This window comes from Epinephelus moara, chromosome 3, assembly GCF_006386435.1.
Source record: "Epinephelus moara isolate mb chromosome 3, YSFRI_EMoa_1.0, whole genome shotgun sequence".
Taxonomy (NCBI): domain Eukaryota; kingdom Metazoa; phylum Chordata; class Actinopteri; order Perciformes; family Serranidae; genus Epinephelus; species Epinephelus moara.
This window is the reverse complement of record NC_065508.1, coordinates 8,880,847-8,908,330: the sequence shown is the minus strand read 5'-3', so window position 1 is coordinate 8,908,330 and position 27,484 is coordinate 8,880,847. Positions and strand designations below refer to the sequence as shown.

The 27,484-nt window shown below is 40.8% G+C and overlaps 1 protein-coding gene across 8 annotated transcripts in view; it reads right to left on the bottom strand.

Annotated features, from left to right (window-relative positions):
* Positions 1-1,225: 1,225 nt before the first annotated feature.
* Positions 1,226-27,484, bottom strand: part of gabra1 (gamma-aminobutyric acid type A receptor subunit alpha1) — a 35,888-nt gene continuing 9,629 nt past the window's right edge. For all 8 annotated transcript variants that reach the window (XM_050041034.1, XM_050041035.1, XM_050041032.1 and 5 more), the window contains 6 exons: positions 25,676-25,896; positions 24,233-24,315; positions 22,940-23,083; positions 21,883-22,035; positions 6,503-6,705; positions 1,226-5,358 (listed from right to left, as the gene is read on the bottom strand). In XM_050041034.1, the coding sequence (XP_049896991.1) occupies positions 5,038-5,358; positions 6,503-6,705; positions 21,883-22,035; positions 22,940-23,083; positions 24,233-24,315; positions 25,676-25,896 (1,125 nt within the window). In that variant the 3' untranslated portion in view covers positions 1,226-5,037. The remainder of the gene's footprint in view (positions 5,359-6,502; positions 6,706-21,882; positions 22,036-22,939; positions 23,084-24,232; positions 24,316-25,675; positions 25,897-27,484) is intronic.

Sequence of the window (27,484 nt, the reverse complement as noted above, 5' to 3'; positions counted from 1 at the left end):
GAGCAGAGGGGGACACAGCTGTGTGACGTCACCCATTGGTTTTTTGGACTACCAATTTGAAGCCTCAAGTTTGGCATTATGGTGTCGCCATCTTGTTTTCTGAGAGCCAGAAGTGACCATATTTGGATGAGAGGGTGGAGCAGTGGAGGAGAACCCAAAGGCACCACTGTGGTAGTGCCTTGTCAATTATAAAGTAGCCACACCCTAAATCATACCCTCCTTTGTCATCTATTTTACTCTAAATGGGATCATGATTTACTAAATGAACATCATGCTGAATTGAAGAAGTGTTGAAAATAGAGATTGAGACCATAGACTCGTTAGGAAAATGTTTGCTGAGGGAATAAATCAAATGAGAAGTAGGTCATTTTCTCATTGACTTGTATACAGACTTATTTTTGCCCCCTGCTGGCCAATAGAAGTAATACAGGTTTACGGCACTTCCACATCGACTTCACTTGTCAGACCTGGAGATAACCCCTTATAGATGTTTAGATATCTTACAGGACAAGTGAAAATCTTGACCTGCTGATGGTGGTAGAGGAAAAGTCAGGGGGTGACCAAAGCCAGAGGGATTCATCCTCTTGGCGCCAAATGTCGGTCCAAACTTTCATGGCAATCCATCTAACAGTGGATGAGATATTTCAGAGACCAAAGGCACCGAAAAAGAACAAAAACACCCAACCTGAATTGGCGCTTTTAAAACATCCTTACAAATGGAGTGGACATTTGGAATGGGCCAGTTGACATTATTCCGACAGTTATCAGTTATAGTGAAATATAATGTCAGAGCTGCTGCTGTTTTTAGCCTCAAATATAAACCCTTCCCTGGTGTGTGTCAGGATTCTGGGACCCCTGATTCTTTCAGCGTTCCTCCTATCCCAAATTGGACCGCTGTTTTGTGTAAATACAGCTATTGCCATAAACAAATACCGTATGTTGCTGTTAACAAAGCCTGCTTATTTACCTCCTCATTTTTGTATTCTTTCAGCTATCCAGTCAAACACTTCCAGCAACACTTTAACTGAAATGTCAACACATTTCGGTGTGAGGTGACACACATTCTGAAATTGATGCATCTTTAAAAACATCATATGATTCTCACTTTAACTTCCTCTGATGTAAACAGTGCACAAAGACTTGTACTTAATGCGTGGACAGAGATCTCTGTGTCACAGTCTCCGCCTGGTAATCCACAGCACAAGGACAGAGGTGTAGTCACAACTTTCATTTGTTTTCTTTTTATTTAAAGACTAATGCAGAGAATCAGATTCTACAGGGCCATATCATAACCAAAAGAAACAAAAGAAAACATTTACAGAAGGTTCACCATTTCATCTACATCCATCAGAACCCTTTGACAGTATCATTGAACTACCAACACATTCTGGTGTACTGTATGTGGTTATGTGTGTCTGTGTGCGTTTTGAAAGTTTGTGTTTGTCAATGTCCATATGTATACAGTCTCACTCTATCTTCTCTTACCCTAATCAACTTTTGTGCTTTAGAAAATTAGTTTTTTTTTTACATTTCAGTGAAAATCAGAACATATTTTGCTTGATAAAAATACAAGAAAAAACTCCAGTAGGTATCTAGGAATAACCAAAGACTCAATGTTGAAAAGCAAGTGCTGCTGAGAACTGCAATGGACCTTGCATCAAACAGAATGAAATAAATGACTGATGTGCCTACAAATGTGATATTTACATGTATGCTCTGCATATGACTGTGAAGGTAAAAGTTGGAAGCTCATGATTGCACTGTGCCTCATATTTCACATTCTCTCTCTGGAGCATTAAATGTAGCAAAACCAGACCTGGCTCAAAAATATCTGTAAGTGGTCTTTAGCATTTGTTTGATCCTGCTTACAGTACAGGATAGGGGCTTTGCGAAGATATTCCCAACAGAAAAGTTTACAAAACTCACTTTTACTCAAAGGCAAAACTCTGTGGTGCTCCCTGTAATATCACTGAGCTTTGGCAAGCAAAGGATAAACAAAATGATCCATTTAGCGAAGTAACATTTTTGCCTGCCTCCATTTTTGTAATGACAAACAAGCTCAAAAATGAGCATAAATATTATTAACAAGGTGATCTTGTTACAGTTTTGCTCCTGGTTTTCCAGTTCAATCACTTTATTGCATGTCTCTGGAGAAAAAGTGCAATCAACAATGAAAGCCATTTTCCCTTCAACCACCGACAAATCCAAAGCGCAAACAAAAGAGATAATCCACTGTTTTCTTTGATGTCACCCTGTATAGCCATGGTTGAAAGAAAAAAAGCTAGTGGGTGCGCAGCTGATATAAAAGCTAAGCTTTTTTTTATTTCTTTTTTTTATATAATAGCTTGTAAATCTGAAACACAATGGTCAGGGAGAGAAGGTCAATGATGTGGTTCAAAGCTGTCCTTGCATAGCACGAAGCTGACTACATAAATGTAATGTTATTGTTCTTCTAAATGTGCAAAATGCATAACAATAGGTTGATAATACAAACAATATTCATCATCATCTTAGCTAATATCTTCATTAATAGAATCAAATACTGTATGCATTATGTATTTTACATATGTATATATATTTTTTTTCTTCATGATAATAAACATACATACAATAGTTTAAATTTCAAATATCTTTATACAACTCTTCACCCTGAACTTTGCAGTTCCTTGACCCTCTGCTTGTAGGTTAAGTGGCTGTTAACAGTAGACTGCTTGCATATGCCTGCAAAGACGTCTACCATTAGGGGATAGGTTCAGTATTGGTCATAATGATAATGCAAATAATAACAATAGCAACAACCACCGATCTCTTTTTCGTTTCCCTCTGGCGATAGCGTGATCTCTTCACCCCAGCACACAAACACACAGAGAATTCTGCAGGGTTCTTACGTGCCTTTTAGCCTGTTCAGTGCCCTGTAAAACATCATGAAAAAAGCACACCCAGAACCCGTAATGCAAAACAAATCACCCCCACTCCCTGACAAGAAATGTGGAGATTTCATGAAACAAGGTCTGAGTGGAAGCCAAAGGCTTCAGAACCTAAGATGGACACATAACGCAATGCCTGTTATCTTTGACCAAATCCAAATAATTCCTAGACTTCCATGTATATCGATAAAACTACAAGTAGAGAGGGGTCAGTGTAAAGCTACAATGGATATCACCCCCAGACTGAGTGTCAGGTTCAGGTCCTAAGAAAAGCCCTTGCTAATTAATATTGCTACATTAACAAAATTTAAAATGGACTGCTCAGATACCTCAACGTGCCACATCAGAGAAGAAGCATGTCCGTAAAATGTGTGTTTTTGTAGAAGTTGAAAGGAAATAAAAGAGCAAGCAATGTTCAAGACAAAAACAAAAGAATTCTTTTTCACATTTGCGTTAGTTTCTGTTGGTTTTTCTCGGAAGAGGGATTGACATCATGCTACAAAAATATATTCATCTTCGTCACTATCGTGGAACTACAAGACAAGTCCTCTGTGCGAAACACAGCGCCGGCTAAAGCAAGATTACAGTGCCACTTCAACTCAACGTCTCCTTTCTCTCTTTGTCTCTTTCTGTCTCTGTCCCTGTCTCTCGCTGTTGCTCACCAACAAGCAGCAACAAATGAGTCCAAACGGGCATGTGATACTGAAGGCAGTGTAGCTGGTACTTTCTGAGTGTTATGTCTCAATTTTGAACTGAAAGGAGATGGGGACGATGGCAAACAGGGTCAGGGGACACAGTGGGATGGAAAATACAGATGCGCCATCAATCAACAAAGTAGTAGCCATCACAGCTTCAACTCTGGAAATGAAAAAGGCACTTCTCCTCCTTCTCAATGTGCCCTGCCCATCTTTACGTGATGCCAACTGTACTTTGCTATAAATGGCGTTTTGGCAAATGAGGCCCCACCATAAATAAATCAAACCAAAAAAAAGTAAATAATGATATTTTTAATTCTAAATGTCAAATGCACTCCAGGATTCGAGATGATTTTTACATTCTTACTCATAACTAGCCAATCTCAGATTACACCGTTGATGTTGTAGTTGCTGTTGTTGCCGTCAGTGTGTACACAAACACACAGTTGAATAATATTTTAATTCAGTGTGAAAGCAGCTTTGAATGGAACGCGAACTTGGCGAGAAACAGTCACTTAAGCGTGAATTAGACCAGTATATACTCTTTTTTTGTAGAAACAAAAATAAATTAAATAAAAAAAGTACTTTTCCATGTATTCAATAAACATACCCTTTAGTTACACTTTGCAAAGCTTAAACATAATATTGACATCTCTAACACTTGATAATATTTACAAGGCTGTGGAAGGAAATTAATATTTTCGATGCTGAGCACAAAGATGACTGGATTTTTGTATTGTTTTTATCCCTAAATAAATGGTGTGTCCACTGAGACATGTTTTATTGCTATTGCAGAAACCCTAACATATTTTGAAGAATGACATAATTAATCTCATAAAACATCTACAGAGAATTGAAGATATTTTGACAGAGAATGAGCGTAGCATTTTTTGCTGCTGATATCAAATAAACTAAGCTATCAGTCGATGTTGATCTGTCTTTTGAATAAATAAACATAAATAATAAGATGCCCTGCCCATGCATATACACAAGTGCCTTTTACCATGTCTGTGATTCCATGTTGAAATAAAATAGAAAACATTGAAAAATAAGAAAACAAACATAGAAACAAAAGCCCCTTAACAAGTTTGGGCTATGTGCAGTTGTAGAATAGCATTCTCTTGGCTATATATTTATAGTAGCATTTTCTTAGTAGCATCACCCGTGACCTGAACAACACCCTTTCCAAAGTCTGTATCGTTGTCTTTCTTTCTTTTTTTTTTTTTCTCTATTTTGTTTTTTCAAAATCTTCAAACTTTAGGTAAACATAGAAGCAATGCAACAACTGGGGATTCAAACCAGCATGGACACCATGTTTGTCTGAAAATAAACACCTGTTTTAGGAGGAATAAGAAAGAAAATGAAAAAAAACAAAAAAAAAATACAGGTATAATTTGAAAGGAATGAAACATTGATTAGTGTGGGGTCATCCCCTGCAATTTGGGCTTCTTATTCAAGTAGGTCGCCCAGTAGACCAAGTTAAAGGTTCCAAAGAGCAGAGGGAAGGCTATTCTGGCAATCCTGTCTATCTTGCTCACACTGTTAAAGGTCTTCTTGGCCTCTGGAGGCTTGGGCTTTGGCTCCTCCTTGGGCTCAGTTGGGGGTGGTGGGGCGCTTTTGGCAATAGTGGCCAATCCAGGGTCCCTGGCAATATTGGGGGCGAAGGCTGTAGCAGTGGCAGCTGGGTAGGCTGTTGTGTTGTTCTTCTTCAAGAGGGACTCCTTCTTCTTCTTTTGCTGATTTTGTTTAAGGGGGAAAAAGGATAAAGTTCAGATTCTCAATAGATGTATTTTATATATTTTGCACAATTACTGGTGTAAACACTTCATTCGGCAGCCTGGTGAATATTCAGTTAAAATATTATAGCAATGTTAATTCCTCACATCTGCGTATTCCCAAATAGACGCATTAAACTCAGCAATCAAAGAGGTATTATTGGGCTTTTCTTTTTTTTTCAAAAACAATTGGAGATTACAGAGCTTGGTGCTGCTAACTGCAGCATAGAGACAAGTGGAGCAGAAAGCACAAGACGAACACTAAACTATTAATGTTCATGTCATGTTACTCAAATTGCATTTTCTATGAGATGAGCCGCCGACAACAACTAAATGTTTCCTGCCCGGCCTGGCTCACGATTAAGTGCTAACTGCCCTGGTCCAAAAAAAAAAAAAAAAAAGAATGACTCTTTGAAAAGGATCACCTTATACATCATTTCGACAACTATATTTTTGATAACCTTTCCTAGATGCATGGGTATGCCGTCATTTTGGCAGGAGGCACTTTTTGAATTTTTGCATTGGTAAAAACAACAGCAGCCATTGTAACTAAAGAAACTGGGATAATGAATGCAGTCATGTGCCAAATCATCATTTAACAAACTATATTCTGTTGAAGATTGCCTATTATTTCGTTTAGGAGTATAAGTACAACAAGTCCTCCAACCCATATGAACCCATACTTAGTTTGTACCTACCCTCTAATACAACCCACAGGAGCGTTTCCTAAATTAGGGCTAGGTTTTGGTATGAGAATTGAAAATCATGGTTTGGTGTCATCACATTCTGTTACATACTAATGTTTGTTAAAATGTGTCAATGTTGACTTTTGGTTTCACATCGGACACAAACAGCTGTCTTCTGGTTCAAAGTCCATTGTTTTTTGACCCGTCCATTCACCTGACTGCCTCCTTTCATGGAATTTATCGCTCTTTATGCTACATCATCTGACATCCTCTTTTGCTCCTAACATAATTACTACTGCCACTAGAGGTCGTCTCCTACACTAAATGTAAATATGGCTCGTAATAAGCTTCTTGTACAAATGACCTATGGTGACTTTTTGGGGGAGGACAATCTCTGTGAGTAATATCAAAATAAATACCTTCTCTGGCACCACACTTTTTCCATCCCAGGCATAACCCCTCTTGGTGAAGTAGTTTACTGTGGCAAACTCAATGAGGGCCGAGAAGACAAAGGCATAACAGACGGCGATGAACCAGTCCATAGCTGTGGCATAGGCCACTTTAGGGAGAGAGTTCCTGGCGCTGATACTGAGTGTGGTCATGGTCAGGACAGTGGTCACTCCTGCAGAGAGATACACAGACAAGATGGATATGTAAAATCTGATCAATTGGCAGACATTTCAGTTTCTATGATTACTCATTAAAAATGTATGAAAATAAAATATGTAAAATATTCTACAGTATGTCAAATCGGGAGAATGAAACACTATAAAATAAGCAGCTAGAAACAACCACCCTATTTCATACAAAAGACATTTCCAGAGCAAAGTGTTGCAGCATGAATTTGCTGTTAATATAATCTAACGGTGTGCAGGAGCCAGTAAATTCTATATATGGACTATATTTGCTAAAATGGAGCAGGTACCATCATATAGGGACTTTGCAGGGCACGTTTTTTTTTTTTTTTTTAAATCAAATGAGCAAGCAGTTCATTCGCATTAATCTATGTGAGCAGCTGATACAGCCTTGCAGCTTGTGCTTTTAATAGACTCCGAGAGGTAGAGATTTCCACAGCTGCAGCTGGAAGATGCATTTTGGCCTCGGAAATACTGCTGCTGACTAATACCAGGCAAAATAGGCTTTCTGTCTAAATTTGACCCGCACACCAATGCACAAGCGGCGATGGAGCAATGAAAAAAGCATAAATGAATACAGTTTGACGCATGTTTTTTTTAAGCAAAATGCCTCATATTTAGGAGCGTATGTCAAGCCTTCAAACCAAATCGCTAAGCTACAACATCAGCTATTGAAAGCTGAGATGAGGCACTCTACGAGGGAGGGAGAGGAACTGGGTCAGAGCATGTCTAACGAAGCGGTGCTCATCATAGAATAGGCTACTGCAGATGTTTACACACCAAATAACATCAGCCCAAGCAGCAAACAATCCACCAATTCAGCCTGGGTTACCATGAAGGGGGCTGAGGAGCAGCTGGCTTGTACGGAAATTATGAAATATGCAGAGAGAACCCTCCCACACATGTGGAGAGAGATGTTTATGTAAAAAACAAACATGAACATGATTCCACCACATACACACCTCCATGTTTAAAAGATCCACAGACAATGCCATCCACTTAAAGTATCTTAAAATCCTGTCTATGCTTTATTTCAAACTTCAAAACCCTTGTTTGGAAATTGTTCCTTAATGCTGAACAAATAGTACTTTGTCTCCTTGTGCAACTATACAGCCAGGCATCTTTCAGTCAGCACTGGTGTTACTGATGTGGATCTATTTCCTACCACTTTGCCAGTGTATTTGTTGTGTTTGGTGTGTATTGTTAAGATGTTTACAGTTATAGTGTCTAATGCACCATAAATTCACGTAGCAAATCTCCAGCCCCTTTGTTTGGCTGTAGTTACTTCATGTTCTTCAACACGCAGAAACAGAAATAAAAGACATCTGGTAAAGCAGATAAATGTCATTTATTGGTCCTTAACTTAAAGGGACAGTTCACCTCAAAATCAAAAACACATCTTTACTCTTATCTATGTAAGTCTAGATTTTTTTGGTGTGAGTTGACAAGTGTTTCAGATATCGACCGTATGGATGTCTGTCTTCTCTCAAATATAAGGGAACTTGATCGCACTCAGCTTGTGGTGCTCAAAGCGAAAAAAAAAAAAAAATGCATTCGAAAAACTCAACAGAAATGTCACTGCAGAAATCATGACCGGGTTAGTCAAGATAATCCACAGACCTTGTGACAACATGAGATATAAACATTGATGGTGCCCGCCTTGGCTGAGCTGTAACATCTGCTAGCTTTGTGGTGCTAGGTGTGCTAGCAGCAGACGCACTTTCCCTTCTGCACAGTCATATGGTTAGCAGGTGTAGCTCTGTAGAAAGAAAATAGTTCCTACATGAAATAGCTCACAACAAGGTTTCTGGATTATCTTGAGTAACCAGGTCTTGATTTCTGGAAAGAGACATTACCGTTGTGTCTTTCAAATGCATTTTTTGGCACTTTTTGCACCACAGGCCGAGTGCCATCTAGTTCCATTATATTTGAGAGAAGGCAGACATCTCTACGGCCAATATCTCCAGCACTCGGCAACTCACACCAGAACAATCTAGACTGATAAATAGCACTACAGGTAAGATGAACAATATGTACTTTTGATTTTGGGGTTAAGTGTCCCTTTAATGTGAGTTATTTCATGGCTGACTTTGTGATTTACAGCTCTACAAAGGCAGTTACCCAAAATTAGTCACATAAAGTTCACAAGCTTCTTGATGACATTTGTCAAAGAAAGGGTTGGTGAATGGTGAATAAAAAAATGGCTGCGACCTGGTATTTGTTCCACCCACAGCTTCAAAATATGACTGTTGAGTTCAAGCAATTCCTTTCTTACACAGTCTAAAGACAAAGTTAGTGTTTACACTGGATTACCTTATTTTTTATAGTGTCCCTGTTATCGTGTCCCCCACCCACATGCTGCAAAAGCAGCTGGTACTGAGTTATTACATGTGTCCTGAAATGTTACTGTTTCCCTTCAGAATTATGAATTCTTCTCCTTCTTCCTCCTCGGTTATGATGAAGTGTTAAGTGATGAATCACAGACTCCTCATCCTCCCACTCTCTTTTCACATGCTTTTGGCATTGCTGACTTGGTGCTGTGACATGAAGCATAAAGGATGATTATTATGTTCTCATTAGTCAGAGCCAAATAAATGATTGGTCATTAGCCATAACTGAACAGGACACCTCTGATGGATTTACTGAATTGGCATAGAAGGCACACGGCGTACGTGAGCATACATTTCTGGTATTTATTATGGCTTTAAAGGGAATAACAAATAAGTGGGTCAGAATTATTTATTCTGATGTAATTTATTGTCAAAACGTGTTTCTGTGATTTTCATAGCATGTTCTCTTATCAGTGCCCCAGATAGATGTTTTGTCTAATTAGATTAGAAGGACATACATGTATAATCCAGAGTAACACCTGCCTCATCGTCCCACATGGTATAATTGCACTTTGCATGAGCACAACTGAGATGTGAAGTATAACAGCCATATGCTGCAGTATTTAAACAGTTACGTGATGCCACAAAATTCACACATGACCGTGCTCTGCACTGCACCCTCTGCTAAGTAGGGCATTGAATGGTTTGTTGATATATTGTTGTGGGAATGCATGGCAGCAGGAGATATGAAAATATTAAAATGATGCTTAGTCACGTATTCATACCAGATTTTCATACCCATCCATCTCAACCCAGAATTATGTTCAGATGCAGCTAATTTGTGTTAGCTAAATAACATTTTTGGGTAAAGTATGCTGAATTTTTAGGAACCATGTCACAAAATATTAATATTAAACTCAGCTGCAAATGTCCACTGATCACATTTTCTATCAAGGAATAAAAACAAAACAAAGCACACATGGTGCAAGAAATAAATAAGGTGCTGGACTGATGACAGTCTCATGCAGAAATTTGCTCAGGCCAAATTAAGCATGATTATGGCAGTAATAGTTATGTTGAGGCAACTATAAACACTTAGTTAAGATTAAGGAAGGTGTTGGTTATAAAGAGTAAACAGTGAATAAAGAATGAAAGAAGTTAATTAAAGAATATGATGAGGCACTGTATGATCTCCCTGCAACATTTCACTCAGTGTTGGAGCCCGTCAGCTATCGTCTGACAACAAAAAAGCCTCTGGAATGAGGGCCAATATTTCAGGCTGATCCAGTGTAGCCAGCAGATATCCAAGCCAAGACTTTCTCTTCTGTATGCAGATACTTTAAAAAAAGGGGGGGTCAGACATTCGTTTATGGGTTCCAGATTTACATTTTGGACAATGTGTTTCGCCTCTCCACACAGACTGCTTACCTGCTGCTCCAGTGGGGTTGGCCAATACTACTTGGACTACAAACAGAAACCAGAACACTTTCGATAATTCTACAGAATCTGTTCATAATACATATAATGCATTTCACTAAGCTATAAAAACCTCTTGCATTGGAACTAAATGCTGCCAGTTTACCTAAATTACTGCAGCAGATTTGTTGCACGCAAATGTAACTTGTAGAATAAACCCATACGGTGCATCATGCAAAGCTGAAATTTGAGTGGGAGCAACCAGCTTGGTGTCACAGTCTAAATGATTTTGGGTATGAGAACAGTGTCTCGAGATTTGCAGTGGAGTGTAACTCTAACGCCAAGGTGTCACTGCTTATGAGCTGGGTGCCAGAACATTCTCCACTGGAGAACAGCCAGTGCAAAGTGATTTTGCCAGCAATCATGTGTGCTTATGGCCTCAGCAGGTGCTGGAGCACAAAAGCACGGCACCTCACATCCATCGCTGATGTACTGAGAGCTACGAAAGGTGTTATGGGAAACTACAAGATAACCTAAGTACACACGTGGGCGGGGAATAAGACCTATAAGCATATTTAAAGATGAGAACAGAGGGAAGGGACAAAGGCAGGTAAGGAAAGGTGAGTGGAGAGACGGGCGGCAACAGAGCGGTGTCAGTCTTTCAGGTATTTTTTGTTTGCCAGTAATTCAGTTAATTTTGTGGGGGAGGAGGAAGGCAGCACCACTGGGTATTACACAAGTCCTCACAAAAGCACCCCGATGCTTGGAATCATATATACTTTACTGTGTTTGACAAGCTCTGTTGTCATGGAAACAAGTCTTCCAACTCCTCCAACGTCTTGATACCACAAGAGAAAATGAAAAAAAAGAAAAGCACACGATGTTAAAATTTGGAACGGTGCATGAATCTGACTATGGTTAAGTGTTGGCTTGCTTTGCTGCTTGCTCACACTGGGGTTGTATGTGCGTATTTGTTTACAATAATCTGCATGCATGTATGTAAAAGTCTATGCATGTGTGTGTGGTGGACAGGTAGGCATTTCCCACCTCCAGGAAGAACGGTTCCCCTTTGTGTCTGTTTAGTGTTGGGCCTACTTAGGAATAATTTAGAACACTAGTAAGTTGATTCATTAGAACATGACTCCAGAGCTGGTTTTAAATGACTCCATTTGACATGTTGTAACTAATAGACTTGAGGCTTTGAAGGCTGTTAATGAACAAAGTCACTGATCTGGAAAGTTCTAACTGGATTAATAGTGGTGTAACTCAATTCTTGAGAGTCCCTTCCACTCAATTTAGCTCAGTGTGCACAAGCACTGACACTTGATTTATATGATATATATCTTCTAACAAGGTTTTTGCCGCTGTTTGCAGACTCACTTTCACATACACACACACACACCCACACAGGGTGATGGAAAAAAAGTCAAGATATAGAGAAAGATGATGTGAGAAAGCAAATTTGGGGAAACTAAATTAGAGATTTAAGGTGATGAATGACAAGGTGAGGCGAGACTATTTCAAGGTGGGAAGGCTATCACTGCTGCCTCAGGCAAGGAGAAGTTTGAGATGACTACACACAGGCAAACAGCTCAAATGTGCATTTTTCTGGAGAATGTGGGGCAGATAATGTCCACTTGGTTAATAGGTTTCTGGCACAGCAAGGTAAAGCTTATAGAATTTTGATTTAATGTCTATCAGGGTAATCAGTCTGATAGACATTTAGTGCTCTACTGCCTGTAAGAAGCTGCAGATTAGAAAATAAATTGCTCCAGGCATGGCTAAAAATAAATTAATAGGCTTTTTTGAGCTCAGCTTTGTTTGTCCCTTAAGGTCAAACATTTTTTTCTGCATAAGGTGCAAAGTCATTGTTTATAATTATTATTGATTTTTCTGACAATTTATTGTTTGCTCGGTCGGTTCCAACTTTAGCACTTGATTGACAGCCCTTGAATGACAGGCTTCGGCTAATCTGACCAATCTCGAGCCAGTGAGTAAAATCTACTGCTCAGCCATTGGATCGCAGCCAAACCACAGATCTGAAATCTCTGCGGGGGAGAGAGAGCCTTCAGGAAAATGGCTGTGCTCTCTTTTCCTCTCTCCCTCTCTTTCTACTCGTGTGCTCCCTGGTTCCAGGCAGAAATTTGCCTCTGACAACGTTTTGACTGAGTAGGCAACCAATCAAACGTGACAATCAAAATGTGGGACGAGGTCAAAAGTACATTGTGTAGTGGGATGCCCGCTCACTCAAAGAATACGTAGTCCTTTATGTGTGACTTGAACCTTATATACAAGCCAGGCGCTGAGGAGGGCTCGCAATAAAGTTGCTGTTAATGAAGTGTTTTACAAACCGTTCATTGGCACACGTAACGACACCTGAACAAGGACAGTGCAGACAATACTCATCTTTCCCTTAAGCTTTTAAGGAAGCTTTCACAAGACTCTTAGATCACCTCTAGTCAGACTTGTTTCCTTTCATCGACCATATCTCCCAACATTTGGATACTACAAAGAGTTTGCACACCAACATCAAACACGTAACTGAATGTCAGGAATTCACTGGGATGGGTCCGTCAGGGTGTTTTGGGACTCAAAAAAGCCCAAAATATTGTGAAGTACCCATCCCATCTAGGACACCATCTGTCTGACCTGCTGCCCTCAGACAGGAGATGCAGGACAGTTAAAATAAGGACAAACAGAAACAGGTTCAAAAACAGCTTTTATCCAAAAGCAATGACTGCACTTAGTGAAAGCACTAAGACTTGACTGTGACAGTATGTTTGAGTGTGCAATAGGTGCAATGTATGTTTTTTTCAGTGTTTTTTAAGTGTCATATTTTTACTGTTTTACTTTTACTTTATAGTTTGTCATTGTTTTTATAAGCTATTTTTTTCTTATCTTGCACTCAGCAGTTGCATTCAGTTTCTTTCTACATGTACAATGACAATGGAGATATTCAGTTCTATTCTGTTGTAGTATATCCTCCTGAGACGCAAACTTTTGTTTGTTATGCATTTCTAATTCCTCACAGCAAGAGGGTTCCAGGTTCAATCCCAGGAGGGAGCCCTTCTGTGCGGAGTTTGCATGTTCTCCCCATGTCAGTGTGGGTTTTCTCCGGGTACTCCAGCTTCCTCCCACAGTCCAAAGACATGCAGGTTAATTGGCGACTCTAAATTGTCTGTAGGTGTGAATGTGAGTGGTTGTCTGTCTCTATGTGTCAGCCCTGTGATAGTCTGGCGACCTGTCCAGGGTGTACCCTGTCTCTCGCCCAATGTCAGCTGGGATAGGCTCCAGCCCCCCTGTGACCCTCAAGAGGATAAGAGGTTGGATGGATATTTGGGATCATCAGGGCCTGATAAGTATAAAAAATAAAACGTTTCAATGATAATTAAGTCCCAGTGTCCTCAAACAAGATGATAATACAGTCCCAATGTCTTCAAATGAGTCCTTCCTAATTAACAGCGCCTTAGCTTGTTACTGTTGCTAAAATTGGTCTAATTTGTTGCTGTATCAAACTACAAACATTATTAATCATAATTAAACAACTTTCGACACAACTTTTGTGTCGGGATCGGCTGCAGACTGACTTGGCAGAGATGGCTGCCATCTTGTTTTTACATGGATTAGTGTATTGTGCTCTTACTACCACAAGTGTCCACGAATAAGGACAATAGGTCTAAGTTATGAAGAATGAAGTATAAGTAAAAGTAAACCCAAAATGTGATGTCCTTATATGAGGACACAGGGTCTCAGGATGATAGGCAAGTTGGAAACTATGTCAATAGGAAGAGTTAGGGATACAGTTTAGATTCCAATTTTATAGTTAATATAACTAATTATATGATGGTCATACCTTATACTGTTATAGTACAGTTAACACTTTGAGTTCCATAACAGTCCTGCTTTAATGTGCTATGTATCTGTATATATATGTGTTAGGTGATCCATTGTTTGTCCAATAGGCTGGTTGTCCCTTTCCTTAAAAATACAAATATACAGCTTTAATTTGAAGGGGTACATTGACTGTAGGGGAAAAAAAAATTACTAGGAACAAGCCTTTACAAGTTCAGGGGAGACTCATGGGTACCCAGAGACTCCATTCAAACATCTTGTGATGAGAGTTCAAGGGACCCATTTGAAAAAGGCCATGCCAGTTGTTCCCTCACCAAATTTAAACCTACATCTGGAGCATTATTTAGCCTCCTTCCTAACAAGCTCTGCCAACATAGTTGTTCCCAACGGATGCCTGAGGTTGCCTAGGTTTGGATGTTTAAAGTATAAACTATGTTTAAAGTAAAGTCAGCCTTCAATTATTTTTACTGGGGGGAGCCTGCGGCAGATTGAATGTCAGCGTGTCCTATTTTGAGCTTTAACTTAGCTTTCAGCTTTTTTTAAATATTTAATATTTTAGTGTTGTTTAATATTGTAGGGAAAACAAATGAAATAAGTCCTGATTTAACTTGAAGGAAAAAGGTTTGCCTGCATGTATGGCAAAGATTTTATACACAGTTTCCACTCATAGGGACATTTATAAGAAGGATCTTACCCTAATAAATTAGTTAGGGTAACTCTGTTGTACAATTTGTAAAAACTGTTGATAAATGAACACGATTGTTGTGTAGGGAGTTGTCAAGCAACTTTTTATATCCGCTCAACCAGTCCCAGGAGTGATGCTGTCCTTGTTGGATGTCTATCAACATCTCCGCTGTGCTGCGGCTACTTATTTATTCATGCCTTATCAATAACTGAAGCCTCAGGGGGGCCTGACTCAGACATACATTCCATTCAGCATCGCTACGTCACCTCTGATTTACATAAATAGAGAAATAAATTGACATGGTTATTGGCAGGTGAGTTAAATGACTGTGCCAGCACCACAGCTGTGAGAACTGTGCCACACACAACACAAGCACACACACACACACACACAGCACATAGTTGCGCTGCCTACAATGTATGTTGTCAGCTAGTAATCATGCATTTATGAGCGCCCACTGGCACACAACCAGCAGGTGCACATATAGTGAACAAACACATGCGTTGACACATACACACTCTCACCAAATTCGGAAACACACACCCACACTCGCACACACACAAGGTGTTATTTCTTAATGAGCAGATACATTAAACAGCATCATGGGAGAACCAATAAATACCCAACCAATCGCTTAAAGAGGGGAAAAGGAGGCGAGATAATCTTCTGAGCACTGCTGTCCCTGACAGCTTAGAGACAGAGAGGGGGAGACGGAGACAGGAAGTGAGAGAGAGAGAGAGAGAGAGAGAGAGAGAGGGAGAGAGAGAGAGAGAGAGCACCATATCAGCGCCATCAGTGGCCGTTTCCGTTTGGTTTTCATTTGGACTGCAAATAAATACATTGCCAACAGTTTTCCAATACACCAAACTGGCTATAAACTAATCAGCCTCTTAATCGGCACAATGATAAATAAGATAACTCTACCCACTGCTGTGTTTTTAAATTGCCTATTCATCTACAGGGAAAGCTTTGGGAAAGAAAGATTGAGTGCCGAGGCTGTGCTTCATAGTCACAATGTAATTTAAACAGTGTTTTCAATGCTGCATTTGTTCATTTTTAATGAGGTTTCTGTGTCAGATCTGGACATCTGTGTTGGAAAAAGAAACCCGATCACATCTGTAGTAATCAGAGAACACATAATATTACAGTAGTTGTTTGTTTATTCTTAGTATCTGTGCACCATTTGATACACGGTGATTCTGTTCTGCTGTGAAAACAAAGAGCAGTCAAGCTGTGAATATACTGAGGGAGAAATGGCTAAAGTGCATTTGTGCAATTTAGTAATTCTTCCTACAGTAAATATCATATTACAAACACCACATTTTCCTAAGCCTTTTTACGGTTTGTATTTGTAGTCCTAGAGCCCTCTACAGACATGGAATATGTAGCATTGCTGGCTACGTTCATATAGACCAGCAACCAGCAGTGACATCGCACAACACAACAATTCTGGGTCGACAACTGGTAACTCTTTTGAATTGGGCATATGTGAAAGCATGGAAGCTAAACAATGTACTGCTCTGGTCGGGGGCCGCAGCAAAATGCCTCCTTAAAAGAAAAAGTAAAAAAATAAATATCAGTTTAAGTGTACCTTGCACACCAACCAATTAGAGCAGTGGTAGACCAGCAACTCCCATGTGCTAAAATGACTGTTTTTGTCAATGGAGTCTGGTGGTCTTGAGTTAATGGCTTCAGTTCCCTGTCAGGAAATGGCTGTCTGGTGGCAAGGTAAAGTGGTGAAAATATTCTGATTATAACATTCACGGAAATGATATAGATTTCTTTAAATGGGTCTTTTTGTAGGTGGCTAAAAACTAACCAATTTTTCCGATGAGGTGTCGCAGTAAGCATGGAGCCCACACCTCAAAGGGAAACTGATATTGAACCAGCTGTGTGGCATCACAGTGTGTGCAGATGAACGCCCCTGTGTCGCTGCCAGCACCTGGACCTCCTGTGCTGGACAGGACGGGATCTCCAGAGGAAGTCAAACAACTTTCATCTGCACACACTGCGATGACACACAGCTGGTTGAATATCAGCAAAGTTTCCCTGCTTCCCTTCACTGGTTCCTGTACAGCAGGGTCGGTCTTTGTTTCACTGTTATAATCATTACAAAGCAAAAGCAGCATGTGTATACATTCAGTAGGCTATATCTTCAGTAGCTAGCTAGCTAACCCTACACTTTTCAGGGTTTGATTTTGGTTTTGGAACAGGGAAGAAACGTATATCTTTTTCCAACCTCTCCAGGTAACGAGTATCATTAATACACGACGTGCCCCAGGCACAACATTTAGCTCCACATCCACAAAACCAGCCTGAAAATGAAGGAAACTTGAAACAATTGCATTAGAGTCAATGGAGCACAGCTGTGTTGTTGTCAGACCCTGGTTTGAGGTGGCCCGTTGCTAGGTTATGATTGGCCAGTCTGCATCCAGGGGCGGGACTTAGCGAACAGTCAGTTGAGGCAGCATTACTCCCGATGACTTTTCCATCAGAACAATGTGTGAGAGCATGTGAGTGGTTGCTGAACAGCAGGTGGCACCTTGTATGGTAGCCTTGGCCACCAGTGTGTGAATGGGTGAATGTCATGTAGTACAAAAGTGCTTTAAATGGTCAGAAGACTAGAAAGGCGCTATACAAGTGAACCATTTATTGCCATGCATACATATGTACATAAATGTTCCTTACAGCTTTGTTTAGACATGTTAGAACTAGCCATAATGCTTGCGTAATATTTTGCACCTGGTGCGTAGGAGGAGGTGGTGCAACTGGAGACCAGCACAAATTGGAAAGTCATAACAAAGTATGAAGGAATAAGAGTGTTTCCTCTCGCAGGCTGCATCAATGATGGATTATAAAACTTATTTTGCCTTTGAAGATTTAATTACTGCGGGCATGAGTGGCGCTTGTCCCCACTTCTCACAGTGAATCCCCCTTCATAAAGATTCTCATTAATTCCATCATTTATTAGAGAATTGTGAAGCCTACTTTATAAAATAATGACAGGACATTAAGTTTGGACTCTCGTTTGTTGTATGAGAAGCATTCTGCTGAATATTCATTCATTCATCCACGCAGTTAGCATTAATGAGAATCAGAAGTGCTGGTCTGATTATCATTTTGGTTGTGTGGATTATTAAACCTTTTTTTCTTTGCACATTGGAGGTCATAATTGAGTTATATATTGATTACAGCACTGTTACATTAATAAGGCGGAACAGTATGTGCATTTAACATCTCCCTGTTAATGTGAATGTGTTGCGCTGTATTGAACATGTTACTAGATCATACCTGGTAAAATGATCAATTTGACTTCTTGATAAAAGAAGCTTTGGCACTTATTCAGACTATAAATTGAAATCACATGTTCATAATGACGTGCATGTCTGAAAGGGACTTCAAACTAAGTGTTATTTGTATTTATTAGCGTTCTGAAACTGTTCCTGTCAAAGCTGCCTGTCTCCAAACTTTGACATCTGTCTGAATCACGTCACGCTCACGGAATGTTTAAAGTGCCGTTAACAAGCCCAGCTCTCAAAATAATCAGTGTGTACAGTCTCAACGAGACAAATGAGGCGCTGAGACACATTTCCCGCTGTACATGGCAAACACGGCAAGCAGTGAGACCTTCACCTCTGCCTAACATGAATAACACATCATTCTTGAGTACTGCCAGGTAGGTTGTTATTTAGGTTGCATTTTGCATATGATTTACGTCGATGAAGACACACTGTATATAAAGGCTTCTTTGTGAAGACAGCTCAGTGTACTCTTTTATCCTAATAGCACTAGACATATGTACAATGGTTTGATATACCACATAAATCCTTGACTTAGATGATAGCCAAAGGATTAAGATGGCAGTGAAAGAACCTGATTGTCGGTTACGTCTTTTTAATGATTCATTTACAGCGATATTGACATTGTAACCTCTTTGAAGAACAGACCCATTCATCTGCTGTCTCAGATGATGCATATTAATCACATGAATGACCTACCTAGTATACTTGGATGCTGCGCTGCTCTGCGCCTTCATGAAAGAGTGTAAATGTGTTTATCCAAGTGTGAGTGTGTGTGTGCACACGCTGCATGCATGTAATCTCGCAAAGCAGAACCCGCACTGATAGCATGAGGGACACACACATGCCCTAGATAGTTGTTTGAATCTAATCTAGGCCATCCTCATTTCCCCTCGACACGTGACGAACACCGCAGGTAGCTCGCCGTGACACATGGAGACACAATTCACACAAACAGACACCAAAACATCGCAGGAAGAGTAGAAAAACCTGCTGGAGACTGCAGAGCCGCAAAATCTGGTGCCTGTATAATGTTTCTGTGAAAGCTCTTTAAGTAGTAGGCCAGGGGAGACACTGACATCCATGGGAGGAGGAAGAGAGAGGGAGGGAGAGAGAAAGGGAGAGAGAAGAAGAAGAAGAAGAAGAAGAAAAAAGAGTGTAGGGTGAGGTAACTCAAGGACATTCTGCCTGCTGCTGTGCTTTGCTGCTACAGAGCATGCTGCAGACTAGCAAGAGCTTTCCTTTTGGGCGGTATTATGTAAGACCTTAGTGTGACAGACAGACAGATACACACCAGATACACACACACACACACACACGCATACACAGACACATACAAACACTCCAGTACACATGCCCAGACACATGCACACAACACACATAGGCCAGTCGGTACACACGCACACACAAACGTTGGCAAACACTTACATCACACACAGGCAGGCACAAACACACACACTTGTGGGCAAGCATTCAGAGCACGTAAATCTAAATTCACACTGAGCCTTGTGCTTGAAATTCTACTGCAGCCAGCCACAACTGATTAAAGCTCTTGTTCACCTCATTGGTGCAGAGACAGAATAGAACAGAATAGAGTCGACATATTGGAGAGTGACGCTGCGAATGAATATGCATATTCTAATCAGTTTTTTCTTCCCTTTAAAGGAATAGTTTGACATTTTCGCAAACATGTTTATTAGCTTTCTTGCTGAGAATTAGATGCAAAGATTGATACCACTCCGTCATCACTGTGAGGTTGCCAGGCAACCAGCAAAGACACCAGGAAGACACTGTGCCCAGCCGCTGTTCATGAAATTGTTACAGCATGTTGTCCTTTTTTCCTTCCTGCTTGTGTGCGGATTAAATAAACGAGACACAACATGTAAATAATGAGCTTTAGAGGTGTTGGTATTTTTTTAACTTTGGCTTTGCGCTATGCTCAGCTAATCGCCTTCTGGTTCATGTTTAACTCTTATTAAAGAAAGCAAAAACACAAACTGACATGTCGAACTATTCCTTTAAATGAGTGCTTTTTGTTCTTCACTATTCAGACAGTCATCAAACTCCGTCAACATACTGTAGTACCATGAGTCAATCAATCGAGGACCCCATTCTTTTTTTTGTTTGGAAGCAGCCTCCCTCCCACTGAGGTCTCGTCTGGTATTGCAAATTAAGACGTGTTATTCACACTGTAGTAAATACTGACAGCAAAGACATTTTTTTTTTCTCAATCTTGGCGCAAAGAAATAAAGCTGCACTGCAGGGTCATTGACAGCTGTGTGTGGAAAAGCTGTATGTCTCACAGTTGCTTCTATTTAGTTCAAAGCGAAGTATCAGAAGTATTTCCTTTGAAATATTCAGTGGGATCACGTATCACTCATTTATCTTGGATCAAAAATCATATTCTTTTAAAGAGGGGAAGCAAATGAGAAAGCAGTGAGTTATGTATCTTAGTTATTAGAGTTATGTGCAAATTTGCAGGAAAGCCCAATCAGTCTTTTTTCAGCATTGGCAGTATAAAAACAAAATCAGGGAGTGCAGCAAAATGCTGCCTAGCTACTTTTGTTTATACAGAATGCGCCTTTTTCGGGGCAATGGGGGGCGTGAGCAAGTAACAAAACGTGTTGCTCAGCATGTGACGTAAACAGTGACGTGGGAAGGAAGTCGCAGCTGGTCAGTCCTTCTGCCATTTTCTTGTAAGTCGGCCTCTCCTTCACCGTTCCCGTCATTTGACGGTTAATGGCCCCTTTGTTTGCGAGGACAAGGAGGGCGTGCAATTCCTTGTCTCCCCAGTTGCTCATCTTTACAGTGTCTGTCAGGTTTGCATTTCCCTCTTGCTACTAGCTGCTCATTCCTGCTATCAGCTGTTTCCTGTCTACACAGTGGGCCGCACGTGCAGCGTCATCAACAGCCCCTCCCGTGGCGGAAGGGCGCCTCATTCTTTTTAAACCAAAAAGGTTCCACCAATATGTTTACCCCTACGAGGTGGAAAATTGCGCATCTCGGATCAACTCGCCAATCCGGCTCTGTGTGTCTAAACGCTTGCAGCTGGTCAAAACGGCCCAACATTTGCCAAAAATCTGGCAGTGTAAAAAGGGCTTGACTGAAATAGCTTTCAAACAATCATGTATTGAATGTGTCACATTGTATTGAAGTATCAAATTGCGGCAAAGTGTAATACCACCTCATTATAATGGCAACCACTGGTAATTACATATTAATGGGTTTAACATTTTTTAAATCTCAGAAGATGAGTACTCAACATTCTCTATCATGAGGCAACTCCTGCAAAATTTGCAAAACAGTCAGAGGACCTGTGAAGTAAAATCACTACATGATGTCATATAGTGACATAATAGTGACATTTAGATGCTGTGTCGTGTAGTTGTTCCATTTCGAGGGACTTTTTTCATTGGATTATATTTTTAAGCAGCACAGGCACCATAGTTTTGAGCGAGTGCCTGATGTCATGCCATCATGTCTTCCGCATTTATTTTCCGAGAACAGATTTGAAAACCTTCTGGTGATGGGCTCATTTCTCAACCCGCAGATGTTTAGAAGAGAGTAGAGCAGACGACTCACCGAAGACAGTCCTGGCAGGGACGGACTCTCTGTTGAGCCAGAAAGACACTTGGGAGAGGATGACTGTCATGATGCAGGGTAGATATGTCTGGATCACAAAGTAACCAATTTTCCTCTTCAGGTGGAAGTGGGTTGTCATCACAACATACTCTCCTGCGGGGAGCAGACAAAAGACGTGAAGTCAGAAGCAATGCTGGGATAAACTTTACACTTCAAACTATATATTTCGGACATCTGTTGTGTCTGTCCCTACAGACTAAGTGCTTTTTTTCTCTAAACTGTTTGCTGTGTTTTGGCCTTCAGTTTTATTGTGGTTGAGATTTATCGGCATAGTTATGGGTGTCATTTGTCAACAAAATCAATACCCAGGCATGATCCATTTCATCAGTGCAGTTAGACTCAGTCGCAGAGAGAATACGACAGTCACAGGAACAGCACTGGGGGTTTAATCGGGTTCTAACAATATGTTGAGGCTTTCCAGAGACGTAAATAACTGCAACAAATAATAAAAAATAAAATGCATTTATATATCAGCATAGCTTATTCAGTCAAGCTTGGCAATATTGCATCACTTGGGAGCTTGGTGCTAATAAAGCAAAGTGTGGATCTTGGAATAAGGCTGGCTTAAGCTTTACTTTCTGCCTGCAGCTAGCATCACTGCAAACAGGTCACCCATTTTATGCTGTCACTAATTTTTGCCAGTATCAATGGAGGTAAGAGGAGGTGGAAAAAAGACGTAATGGCCAGTAGGGAAATTATGAATCTAGGGCATGGCCTGTCATTTGTAAAGCGACAAACTGATGCCGCTGAAGATGCAGATGAACTGATGCAGCTGTGTCGGAATTTGCAGTTTCAGACCAGTGGTTTGTTCAGTGATGAATGATGAACAATGTTTTTATAGCGAGCAATGAAAAGGACGATGTAACTGTGTGTGTGTGTGCTGAGCTTTAATCTTTCCCTGGAGACAATTTAACATTCAAAATTCCCTCATAATAATTATTTATTTCACAGTAAACTGTGTAATTAAAAGCACATTGTAACCCCAACTGAAACCTACCTGTGCTGGACTGGACCACACCAGAATCCACACTCTGCCCCATCAGATCATACTGGTTTAATCTGGAACCATCCTCTGCCACCACCACAGACTGGGCAGCCCCTCTGGTCCAGACATACACCACTTCTGCTCGAGTGTAGGCATCTGACAAAGATGAACAGAGTGAAAAGTTATAAATTATTTTGTTGCTGGTTGGTGGTTGTCACGTGTATATTTTTTGGAGCTGCTAGGAATGCCAGTGTCTTCCACTCAAATCCTCTAGTTTTGTTTTACCTCATCTTATTTGGTCTCATCTTGTCTAGTCCGCTCTCATCTCAATTCTGCCTGTCTTGTCTCATTTGCTATTTAAGCACATTATTTTCTCCCCCCTTGTTAGAGCGTCTGCTCACCTCATCTCCAACTGTTTCATCTCATCTTTTTATTATTTAAGCTCATCCTGTCTTGCATTTTGTTTTTTCCTCCTCAAACATTTTAGCATTTTATCATGCGATGTGATGTGATGTCGTGTCACATCATGTCATGTCATCCCTCTACTTATAAGAAAACAAACAAACAACATCCCAACAGGACAACATGACCTTAAAACAGCCAAGTCAGTCTTTTCTTCCCTCCGGCCACCCAACCTGTCAAAGCTGCAGTGTGGCTCGACCACTGCAGAGGAAAGGATGGCTCGACTGCAGACTGCAGCATAAGGAAGAGAGCTCATCACTGAAATATTTAGGGAGTGAGTTCAATTTAAAGGGGGGGTTGAGGCTCGGTCCTCTCACTCACGCTGTGCAGCTGTCTGAAGAATGGCACGGAGACAGTGTGACGTTCACTTCTCCATCTATTTCACTTTTGCCATATTTTTGCTCACACCCCACCCCCTGTATGTTTTCTCCCCGCTAGTTCTTCTCTCATTCTCTATTCTTGTCTCCAAGCTCCATCATTCTATCTCTTGTTATGTCTTCCCAAGGATGATGCAGGGTAGGGCTAGCTGTCAGCGGTGAGCAGCTGGTGTGATGCTCTGGAAACGTTACAGAGAGTGCTGCCTTGGATAAACACAGGTCTGTGCGCTGCATGCCTGCCAGGGTCTTGCCGGGTCTTGCAGGGTTGAATGGGGGGGACCAGAGCGGCCTTGGCGGACAGTTCCTCTGGGAGAACAGCTGTTACCACACTGTCATCCCTTATCAGGGACCAGTGCCGGGGTCGCGCTTCCAGTTGGATGAAGTAGTGACGGCGTGTCAGAGAGGCACATGTGTGTCTGTGTGCTGTGAGTTTGTGTGCATGTGTGTGAGTGCAGAGGCCACTTACAGCTGCCAAACTTCAGTGGACAAGCATGGGCATCCATAGGGAAGTCTTCCAGGTGCATGGGGCATTCTGCTCTTACTGTGAGCCTAGAGAGATTCATTCAGACATGGATAGTGAATTAGAAAAGGAAAGTAAGGAAAACAGAGCATTTGGCAAAGCCAGGAGGAGCGAGAGCATGGTGACAGTGCTGGTGAAGGCGCAAGAGTGATAATTCAGTAGAGTGAGGCACCAGGAGCATGTGGTGTACTGTTATTTCCCCCCAGTCTCTCAGCACCAAACACTGTCAAAATGCAGCTACTTTTCCCCAAACCAACAGAAACGCTCCAGTTCCCTGAGCTGTGGGTTTCTATTTCCTGACAGCTTGGTGAAAAACAGCACGTCAGGCCACCCGTGACACACTAATCTCCCATCCATCCCTCATCTCGCTCATCTGTGACAGCAATATGGGCTCCGCCTCTACCCCCTCCCCCTGCTAGTAAACATGCTAAAACAAATGTTTTACAATCCTCGCCTTAGACATCTCACATTAGCCTCACTCTGCCGTGTGTGTGTGCGTGTGCATCAAGGTTTGTGCCGCCTTTGAGGCTTTTATTCACCCGCATTCTGCTGAAGGCTGCCGAGGTGCCACGACTGGTTCTAAACTCAGCTGGTCATACACCTTATCTTCCTGCTCGCAACTGTCAGGTAGCATCCCCAAAGTGATAAATCATGACAGAATAAAACTATTATACCTTTCCTAGTGACCACTACAATGGAAAAATGACATATTGTCATGAAAATTTATGTGGTACACAGAACTTATAAATGGCTGACCATAACCTCTAAAAACAGTAAATAATTAAATATATGGAAATAAAAATATAAATTTAGTAGTGTAATAAATCATCTTCCTGTAAAAGAACCAACACTATAAAATGGAGTTATGTGTGTATTCACAGTTAAACAGGGTAGAGGCGATGCACCTTAGAAAGGTTACTCAAAAATGTTTCATTTAATAGCTTCAAATATAAAGCTGGTCATTACCGGTACTTTATACCTACTGGCAACAAGCTCCATTATTAAAAACCGAGATCATATCCACAATAAATTCATCTTACTAACAAGTATCATCTGTATAGGTAATGACAGAGCACTGTGCCACACATCTCCACCGGTATCCAAAAACTATTAAAAACACATCAATAAACCACACCACTGGACTGTGTGACATGCTCCTTAATTACCACAAACACAGGCACCTCCTCATACATCGTTATTGTGCCATGAAATACTTACAAGTGCTCCAAATGTGTATAAATCCACAGCTGAAAATAGTCCCCAACAAAAGCACTATATACCTCAGTTTGAGTAATGATATAGTTTCAGTGTCAGCTCAAGAACATTTTAGTCTCTGGCTCTTTCTAAAACCCTTTATTGCACCAGTGTAGTAGAACATTGCCGGCCTACCTCATGGTATAGAGCAGCGTGCCCTCCTCTGTAATCCGAAGCAGCTTGTTTGGCATGGTCATGTTGTGAGCCACCGACTTTTTGCCATTGTGAAAGAAGGTGTCGGGGGTCCAGATCTTGCTGGCCATCAGGTTGTTGAGACGCAGCACAGCCATGGGGCCTTTAAACTTTAACCTTTCATCCTTCCAGCTCTGTCTGAAGAAGACATCAATGGTGTACTCCTGCAGATGGACGACGAGAGGTGGAGAGGAATACAAGTCAAAAGGGGGACAAAAAAAGCAAAGGCCAAAACCCTGTGGCTGTTTTTTTCTTCCCACCACCTCCATCTACTACAGCAGGTTTGGGGAATATGCTGAACAATCCTACCTTTTTTCCTTTTCTCACTTTTTTGCTTTATCTCCTCCTTGTGTCACTTTGACTTTCTTATGGTAGTCTTGGCCTAGTTTCCCTGCTGGTAACTGTCTCTTCATGTTACAGGCTTTGGCAAATATGCTCAGGATCTCGTAGACGGAAGTGGATGGCTTTCTGGCTGGTATTTTTTCCTCCATTGTTAAATATAGTAATTGTTCTCTATTTCACATAGAAATGCATGTTGTTGCCTTTTCCATTTTCTTTCATTTCATTTTGGATGATATTTTGCTGTGGTCAGTTTAATGCACTCCATGCAAATAGGGCATCATTTGGTATTTGGTCATTTGGTATTGCATTGTTATGTAAGTGCCAAGAATGATCATTGTTAGCATTTCACTTTGGGGAAACTTCTTCTCTCAGTAATCTAAATTACATTGGACACAAAAAGGAAGCACTGGACACAAAATTAGAAGGACATTTCATTTTGAAAGCAGCTAATGACTATAGCTGAGAGCAGATTCTAATGGTTCCACATGACTGCCCGGCAGAGTAAAGGGAGCCTGTAAAAATTACAGCGCAGCCTGTTTTTTTGTCCCCCCCTCCCATTTCAACTTGGCCCACGTTAGATAATTAGTATGAGCTGAAACAGAGCTTCAAGGTAATAGAGGGGGATAGGGAGAGGCTGGAGATGGAGAAAATGTTCCTCAGCTCTTCCTTCTGGCCTTAACACAGCAGCAAAATAGCCCTGGCCCGCATGTCAGCTAGTGCAATTAACTGAGATTATGTCAAATAGAGTACAACACTTCACGTGCAGATAACAGGAGTCTTTTTTTTTCAAGTGGTAAAGAGAGGCAGTGAGACATTTGGATGAGATTAATTGGTTTCCGGTGCACAGAGCAAAGATCAGATGCTCGTGTTTGAACAGCCCACGGCTTTTTTTTTTTTTTAGGTAGCATATTGAAGACTAAAGAAACCATAACTGCGATGACTCACATTTTGATGTTTCATTTTTATTTGATATTGAAATGTAGCTGTGTTTTTCCCCCCACTGATGCCTACTGTCAAATCACCTCATCATACCGCAGTGTTTATCAGGAATCTCAACAGCCTGACCCTTTCAATCACAGCAACACGATACAAAGTATAGCTATGTTTGCTGCAATTTAATTACATTACAGGAGTGACAGAGAGATCAGCTCCTTGAACTGGTACCTTTAGAAAGCTGTGATGCATTTGTTACAATACCAGTCAATCACTGTCAGATGCCTTTGTTTATTTAATCATTCAATTAAAGCTACAGTTGGTAACTTAAATGAAAATAACTTCTTGTTATATACTTAAGCACATGAGACAGATGGTCAGTAAAAAACAGGTGTGTGGCACCAGAAACAACCAATCAGAGCCGAGGAGTCTCTAACGCAAATCATGTCAGTCACTGCTCATAAACTGTTCTCAGAC